This window comes from Eriocheir sinensis, chromosome 41 (assembly GCF_024679095.1).
Source record: "Eriocheir sinensis breed Jianghai 21 chromosome 41, ASM2467909v1, whole genome shotgun sequence".
NCBI lineage: Eukaryota > Metazoa > Arthropoda > Malacostraca > Decapoda > Varunidae > Eriocheir > Eriocheir sinensis.
The window spans coordinates 12093715-12102976 of NC_066549.1; the positions used below are offsets into that span (position 1 = coordinate 12093715).

The 9262-nt window shown below is 44.5% G+C and overlaps 1 protein-coding gene across 2 annotated transcripts in view; it reads left to right on the forward strand.

The window, feature by feature from the left end:
• LOC127009654 (neural-cadherin-like) overlaps positions 1-9262 on the forward strand; it is an 80803-nt gene that overhangs the window by 42381 nt on the left and 29160 nt on the right. For both annotated transcript variants that reach the window (XM_050882916.1, XM_050882917.1), the window contains exons 5-7: positions 1032-1431; positions 2534-2736; positions 6528-6691. In XM_050882916.1, coding sequence (XP_050738873.1) covers positions 1032-1431; positions 2534-2736; positions 6528-6691 — 767 coding nt within the window. The remainder of the gene's footprint in view (positions 1-1031; positions 1432-2533; positions 2737-6527; positions 6692-9262) is intronic.

The following is a 9262-nucleotide window of genomic DNA, read 5'->3' on the forward strand; positions in this document are numbered from 1 at the left end:
AAGAGTAAGAAAAAGCAGAAAACAAGAACCAACATGCATCAGTTCGACACTTGACATTGTACCCTTTCTCAGCACGTCATCATCTAGGCAGCATCAGTAGAGAAACATGCATCCTGGCGCTGTACGTTTCAAGGGAGGACTTAATATTGCATCGTCTCTGTCAGCAAGTGATAAGGGTGGAGCAGAAGAGTGATACACATGTCATGTCTCTGTCGGCATGTTACCGAGCTGAAGCAACAGAGGAATACGCTAGTCGAGTCTTCTATCTCTTAAACTCCTCCATAATATTGCCTTTCTTTCTATCCCATATCGACATATCGATATTTGCTTGCAATTTGTTCTTCTGAGCCTGTTAACTACATGGCTTCCCTCTTCCGGGCCCCGCTCCACACGACTTTCCATTCTCGGTCATCCAGATACTGTCCAAATCTCTTATGGAATAGTTAAACAGCATCTTCATTCTTGCATACCTCTCGCTGGTAAATTTTGGAGCAGCCTTCCTATGTCTTTATTTCCTTCTGTCTATGAATTAAACACTTTCAAGGAGGGAGTATCAAGACACCTCTCCAGATAATTCTGACCTCTTTATTTTGAACACTTCGACTAACACTATTCGCGTGGGCAGCGCCATTGCGGGATATTTTGTTTCCTCGTTTTTTCGTCCTTAAGCTTCCTCCTTTTTTGGGGAGAAAAGTCACTGTACCGATATAGGATTGGACATGATATTGTTCCCTTCACGCTATCATATCACCAGGCGATTAAGCATTTGAAATGGACTTGCAAAGGTAATATCATAAAAGGAACCTCGAGACTGCATACAAGTCAGGGCAGACAGAAGACAAGGTGAAGAGAGTAATTTAGATTCATAGCCAGAGAAGGATGCATTAATATCAGGCAGAGAGGTGTGGGGGATACTGGGAAAATTCTCTGTCTGACAGTGGACTAGTTATGGCTGATGATTATGATGATATCACCAGGCAGCAGTAGCAGCAGCAGCAGCTAAACACGCCATCTTATCACTCCTGTTTCAGGGCGGGACGCAGGGCGTGGACTACCATGTGGCAGGGGGTTGGGGCGCCCTCGCCGTCAACGACATAGGTGATGTGAGTCTGTGGCGCGCCCTGGACCGCGAGGCTCCGGGCGGCTCCATCGCCTTGGCTCAGATCATCGGTGTGGACCGCGGATCGCCGCCGCTCAGCGCCACGGCCACGCTAACCATCACGGTCACCGATGTCAACGACTGTGCGCCGATTCTCCTGCCGCCCACTGTCCTGCACGTGGCCGAGGGCTCCCCGCCCACCCTCCTCGGGGTTCTGGCGGCCACTGACCCTGACGTATGGGCGCTGGGTCACGGCCCGCCCTTCAACCTCTCCTTGGCGCCCACCAATCCTGCCCACGTACTCTCCCACATCTCCCTCACCTTCGACTCACGTAAGTTCACGCAACACCTGCGCTCATTGCTTGACCATAACCATAAATCCCTGCCTCTGTGTTCTCTCTCTCTCACTCTCTCACTCTATCAAACTTTCTTCTAAAGCACACACACACACACACACACACACACACACACACACCACAAGGCGCCTGGCCTGCCTATACCCGACTGTTATCCTCCAAACTTCATCCCTGCCGAGAATATGAATTTGTGGAGTCTTTTCAAGTGGGACGTAAAACCCGGACGAGTGGAACATTTCCGAGCCTAGCAGGTGGTGAGGGCCAATGCGAGGGTGGCGGGTTATTGGTTCGGACGAGCAGCGTTGCCAAGGTACAGTAGCTTTCTCGGATTGGACTAGTTTTTGCAATGTTCTGATAAACCATAATAGTTGTTACTTGAGTCACGGGTTGCGGGTGTAGGAGCTATTTTGATGGAATGTCGTGAGTACCCTAAAAAAATCTCACAATTATTTAATATGGTGATTGTTTTATTTTTCTCCCTGCAGTATCACTATAGCGGGTGAATTGTTTATTGTAGGACACAAGTAAATTCATCAAATCTCACGCAAGTTTATAATACGTTTGTTTAGGCTTTGGAAGTACTGCTAAAAAAAAAAATCCAACTTTTTCAATTTCCTTTACAATGACGGGAACCAACTCCCCTTGACTTACATATTATTATAGTGAATGTTTAAGTACCGCAATTCACTTCACGAGGCCTCTTAAAGAAAACAAGTCCAGGGCCAAATAAGAGCCACCTGTTATAACGTAGCTCCGAAAACTACTTTGCAACGCTGGTGTCGAGTCGCGGCAGTGGTTATTAGCTCGGCGGCGGGGCAGCGGTGGGGGGCGGTGTGGGGGCGTCCCTCCCTCTTACTGTGGAGTTATTGGCACTCCCGCCCCCCAACGATGAGTTAAGCGAGGACATAGGAGGAAAATATTGGCCTTCACTAACCCCCGAGCGGCTACTTTCTCTTATATGTTTAACACGATGTAACACGTTTAATATTAGACTTGTATAACACACACACACACACACACACACACACACACACATTACCACACTACACTAAGCAACATCATAACCTCGTCGCCACAGACCTGGACAGCGGGCGCGGCGGGGCGGAGCTGTGGACGGTGGGCCCGGTGGATCGCGAACAGTACCCGGAGCTTCGAGTGGCCGTGGTAGTGGGCGACGCGCGGGGGCTGGCTGCCACCCACACCATCACCATCATCATCGACGACATCAATGACAACCCCATGAAGCCCGCAGCCAAGACCGTCTACCTGTGGAAAATGCAGGCGAGTATAGTATTGTTGTGTAGTGTTGGAGTACAGGTTAGCAGGGCAGGTGTGTGGCAGGGCGAGTAGCCGTAAGAAGGGTTTTTTTTCAGGTGTGTGTGTGTGTGTGTGTGTGTGTGTGTGTGTGTGTGTGTGTGTGTGTGCTGTCTTGTTTCCGTGAATGGTTATAAGTGGTTGTTTGGATTGCGTCTATTCCTTATGACCGTCTGTTTGGTTGTGTGTCTGTCTGTCTGTCTGTAATAATGACTGAGAGAGAGAGAGAGAGAGAGAGAGAGAGAGAGAGACTAATATTTGCTTTCCCTGCCTTGAGTGTGTGTGTGTGTGTGTGTGTGTGTGTGTGTGTGTGTGTGTGTGTGTGTGTGTGTGTGTGTGTGTGTTACTTTTAAGATTGGCCGTCTTGAGAATGAAAAATGAGTTTGTACAAGATACGGCTAATGAAGGAAGAAAGTTTTATGAGAACACACACACACACACACACACACACACACACACATACGACCAACACACTAGTAAAAGATTAGTAATGTACCTATCAAAACGAAACTAGACAGTGTTATATTTTTAAGGTAAATATGCCACAACCACATTCCAAACATCCTCAAATGTTGCGAATTAGCTCTCCGCAACGTGCACAACATTCACTAGTTTCCCGACAACACACCGAAAATAGGGAAAAGAAACACAACATACGAATACTGGAAAAGAAAACACAAACTACTTCAAAGGAAAAGCAAGAAACAACAAAGGGAGGCTGCTTAAAGGACAATTTCCCGGACCCTAAACTAAACAAATACCCAACGCAGGTGCGGCCTCGTTTCCAGGCGTTGAAATATTAAACACGGTATAGCGTTGCATCGCCTCGCGTGGGAGTGAACAGGACAGGCTGTTCCCCTCCGTTACCCAGGTCGTTAAGGAGGCAAAGTCAATAATGCGATTAGATAGTGTTAGTTTTCCAATTATTCGAGCATCAACATTATGGACGAGTACCTGGGCCGGCCGATAATGAGGCAGTTAATCTGATTTGCAAGGAAACAGCAATTTTAATATTTTACAGAAATTCTATCCCATTCAGCTGCAACCCCATCCCACCTTTCCCATAATCTATCCCCTCTTCCTCCTCTACCTATAACCACTGGTACCACTTCTTCTACTACTACTACTACTACTACTACTACTACTACTACTACTACTACTACTACTTCTACTACTATTACTACTACTACTACTAATACAACTATTGCAACACTTCCCAGCCTTCCTTCCCTCTACATCCACCCTGCCTACGCCCTGTGGCCGCATACATGACTGGCACATCAAAGATAACCTTGTTTTCCTGATATACATGTTATTTAGTCCCATAGAAAGAGCTTATCGGACTCCCGGGGATGTCATCTGAATTGTGCCGCAGCAGGGGACCGCCACACTCCCCCACTCGTCCACAGCCTGGTCTGCATGCTGAGTGGGTGAAGCCATGTCGACTGCATATGGGTTTTGGGTAGAGATTTTGCGCCACCAACGCACTCTTTCAGGATGTTTGTGTTGGCTTTGTGGATACTGTTTACATACCGCGCAGAGAGAAACGAGGTATGACTGCACTTTGTTTTGATGATTAAATGGTGAATTATACGAACCACAGCAGCATCGTTAATAGGGAGGCGATAGTTTATGGTGTAATCGTTATATTATACAGGCTTATATAATACACGCAGACATACATACAAGCTTACATAGAGAGATAGACAGACAGACACATAGAGATGGAAAGACTCACTAACACATACATACAGACAGGCAGACAAAAACACAAAAAGGCAGACACAGACAGACTGACAGATACATAATTATAAAAGCTATACATTTTACGTCAATTATTACAAAGAGGAAACAAGCACACTGGCGACGAGTTGACAAGCCCAGTAACCGGCGCCTCACAAGGGGCTGCCGAGAATATTACATTAGTACACGACATCCTCCCGGGAAGTCGAGGCTGACTTGAGACGGAGGCCGTGACGAGACTAGGGAATGTTGCGGCTTGTGCGCGATCGAAGAATAGTTTGCTGGTGCTGGTGCTGTCCTTGTGTGCGTGTGTGTACCCAAACGATTCCGAGGTACTTAAAACACCTCTCGTTGGCAAGGAAATGATTATAGAGTGTTTGTTTAAGATTAGCCGACCTGGTAATTGTATGCGGATGTTGCTGTTGTCTTTTTAGTGTGTGTTTGTGTACCTTAAAGGCTCCATGCCCCTTCACACACCTCTCGTTCACACAAAAAAAATATTATTGAATGCCCTTCTTTAAGCTTATCCGACCTAATGAGTATATGTTAATGCTGCTGTTGTCTTTCTAATTGTGTGTTTGTGTATCTATATGGCTCCACGCCCCTTAAAACACCTCTCGTTCGCAGGAAAAAAAATATAAAATGCCTTTCTTTGCACTTTCCCGACATAAAGTTAATGTGTCGATACTGTCGTTGTCTTTCTGAGTGCGTGTGTGTTTAAAACCGAATGCAAAATGAAATACCTCTCTCTCCAAGGAAAAGTTTTAAATTATTCCACACGCTTGAGCGACCAAACCATAGCCTGCTAGTGCGCTTTTTTGTCATCCTGTATCGTGAGTGTATGCACGTACTGCCAAATGCCTCCATGTACCTTACTAACTAAAACACACACACACACACACACACACACACACACACACACACACACACACACACACACACACCGCTCCATAGCAGAATGATATATAAAAGATGTCCTACTTTACGTTTGAGAGATCAAGTAACTTTCCGATGCTGTCTCTCGCTATCCTCCTACCTCGCAAGTGTCTGCGTGTGTAATATGAAAAACCTTGCACTCGATGTCAGGATAAAAGGTACAAAAACACTTTCCCTAAGGCGTGACTGCGTGAGTGACCTACGAGTCTGTCTCTTGCTATCCTCCTACCTCGCGAGTGTCTGCGTGTGTAACTAAATGCCTCCACGTCCTGTAATATGAAAAACCTTGCCCTCGATGTCAGGAAAAAAGGTATAAAAACACTTTCCCTTAGGCGTGAGTGACCTAATAACCTGCTGGTGCTATCTACCACGGTCTCCTTGGCTCTGGGGTCTGTGTATATATTGAAGCCCCTCCACGTCCTTTAATAATAGAACCCTCCCTCTCGATATCAGAATAATAGTAACGAAACACTTCTTTACACTTGAGTGACCTAATACCCGTTTAATGCTATCTCCTACGCTCTCTCTCTCTCTCTCTCTCTCTCTCTCTCTCTCTCTCTCTCTCTCTCTCTCTCTCTCTCTCTCTCTCTCTCTCTCTCTCTCTCTCTCTCTCTCTCTCTCTCTCTCTCTCTCTCTCTCTCTCTCTCTCTCTCTCTCTCTCTCTCTCTCTCTCTCTCTCTCTCTCTCTCTCTCTCTCTCTCTCTCTCTCTCTCGTGTCTGTGTGTGTAGACAAATGCCTCTGTTCCAAGCCTCTTCAAACACTCCACTCGCCTGCGGGAAAATAGTCATAAAATTTTCTTCTTTACACTTGAGCGACCTAATAACACCCTGACGATGCTGTTGCTGCCTCCCTGTCTCGTGAATGTGTGTGTGTGTGTGTGTGTGTGTGTGTGTGTGTGTGTGTGTGTGTGTGTGTGTGTGTGTGTGTGTGTGTGTGTGTGTGTGTGTGTGTGTGTGTGTGTTGTTGTTTTTCAGTCTCATCTGTCTCATCATTCTAAATAAAAGTTACTGACACGAGACAACATCCTCCCCATGCTCCCTCCCCCCCTCTTATCCCCTCCTGGCGCCTCTCCCCGCAGGGTGGAGGATCGGACGCCCCTCTCGGCCGCATCTATGTAAACGACCCCGACGACTGGGACCTCAGCGACAAGACCTTCAGCTGGATGGCCTCCCCGCACCCCCTCTTCACCCTGAACCCTGAGGACGGGACCATCTACGCCTCCAGCCACGTGCGGGAGGGAAGGTCGGTACTGTTAGATGTTGGGTCCGTATAATCAGCCGCTTTCGCCTCTCATAATAGCTGTATCCAAAGGCCACGAAGGAGACTAGTCTGGCTCTCGTAAGTGTTTTTTTTACGTTCACGGTGCAGATGTCCTGTAAAGCTAACTACCACTAGGCTCATAAGATTACCCATGATAATATCCACACGTATAGGTAAGCCTGCCGCCTGAAGGTTTGAAAATATGAGCCTTAGATACATAATACTTTCCCTTGAAAAATAAATTGTATTAAAATTAACGTGACATGGTGTTAAAGCCGAGGACAATACTGACGCCACGTTTAGCATAAGCTCTTTAACTTTGCCCAACAGAATTAAGAACAAGGGCAGCATAATTATTCTTTGCTAAGGATGCAGCGGGTGAAAGGGAAATTACTTAATTTTAAGGAAAGGCGTTGATCCATCATTAACCCTTTGTTTGAACACGCCGTAACCTTTTTATTACTATTGTTATTATTGATATTATTATTATTGTTTTTATTATTATTATTATTATTATTATTATTATTATTATTATTATTATTATTATTATCATCATTATTATTATTAGTCAGGTTACTACTATCATTATTATTAAAATGAAGAAGAAAAAGAAAAAGAAGAAAAAAAAGGACAAGAACAAGAACAAGAAGAACAAGAAGAAGAAAACTGAAGAAAAAGGAGAGAAGAAAAAAAAGCGCACGAAGAACAAAAGATAACTATATTAATATGACAATGTCAGTATCAACCAGCAATGAAATTTGTTAAGAAAGTTCAACATAACCAAACGAAGAAGTGGAAAAAAAAAACTTTAAAACCAAACACAGGAAAAGCAAAGTAAAACACGAGGCAAAGGTCACTTTAGGGGACAAAAAAAAATCACTTAAAAATATCATCAGGGAGAGACAAAGCCGTGCGTTCAGCGTACATATGACGAAATGGTTACCAGAGTTCGAGCATGGCTGTGTGTTTTATAAGCAGATCCCACAAAGGGCCGGGAAAAAGAGAACAAATGCTTCATATTGCAATTTATAGTTAAAATCCACACACACTCTCTCTCTCTCTCTCTCTCTCTCTCTCTCTCTCTCTCTCTCTCTCTCTCTCTCTCTCTCTCTCTCTCTCTCTCTCTCTCTCTCTCTCTCTCTCTCTCTCTCTCTCTCTCTCTCTCTCTCTCTCTCTCTCTCTCTCTCTCTCTCTCTCTCTCTCTCTCTCTCTTTTTCTCTCTCTCGTACCCTATCCATTTCACTCGTAATAAGCAACATAAAGGCCTCAAGCTCATCACCATTTCCCCGACGCGTAGACTCAACGTGTGAGCCGCATATTTTGCTGTTTGCTTTGAGCGAGATTGGTAATCAAAGAAACTAATTGGTTATGAATATATTAATTAGTGTAATAATCGAGGGTTTTATGAGGTCATTCCTGTGGCCTCAAAAAACCCTCGTGGCATGTTCCTTTCCTCCACACTTCTGTCCTTCCTTTCCCAGACTTTTTTGTAAGCCTCTGTTCTTGCTAATTTCCATGTGTGTGTGTGTGTGTGTGTGTGTGTGTGTGTGTGTGTGTGTGTGTGTGTTAATGAAGAGGGCAATAGTCTCATCATGGCCTCGGAGACGAAAGCTAATGAAGGTATAATGCTGTATGATCATTTTACGTAATGTATTATCCTCAATAAAACACACTTCGCAGCATTTCCATCAGCTCATCACGAAAAAAAAGAGAAATCCAAAAAAGTCGGAATTATCAACTTAATTATTTTTCAACTGAACTATTTTTTACCAATTACTAAATTACAACAGTTTACATTTGTACCTCAGTCTATGTTTCCAGAACTCTTTGATTTTCTTGCGGACACTAATCGTCATGCTGCACACAAATTGAAGAACGCACCGAGTTTTATGCATAGTTGTATGATTGTTCTTAATTAATTTCCCCTGATGGACGCGTGGGTGACCCGTCAATATATTTTAGCGCTGATTAATATTCGTAACAAATGGATGAACACAAGATTTGGTTATTGAAGTTCACTGATGATACATGTTTGCTCAGTGGGGTTTGTGTGACAGGAGTCTGCTTATACAAAGGATAAAACACTCCCAATAACATGTATTGCTTACTAAATACGCCAACGCATTATCTGTCCCTGCCTACCCACTTATTCTCATTCACATGCTCTGTCCCTGCCTACCCAACTATTCTTCAACAAACACAGTCACTGCTTCCTCATTTATTCATTTACATACTCTCTATCTGCTTACCCAGCTATCCTTCCTTATACACTGGCCCTACCTACCCACCTCTCCCCTTGCCTACCCATCTATTCTTCTACATACACTCTGTTCCCGCCTATCTGACTATTCTTCCACATACACTCTGCTATTACACATTATTTCTTCTGCATAGACTAAAAAAGAAGTGGTCAAGTATTACAACCCACGGCGAAATGTTCCTCGTGTCTAAGCTTAATTCTGACACAAAATCATCAGACTCACGCACGGCTTCCGACGGTGGCCTCTGAGCTATTAGTCGAAATGCTTTCTTTTTTATTTATTTATTATTGAT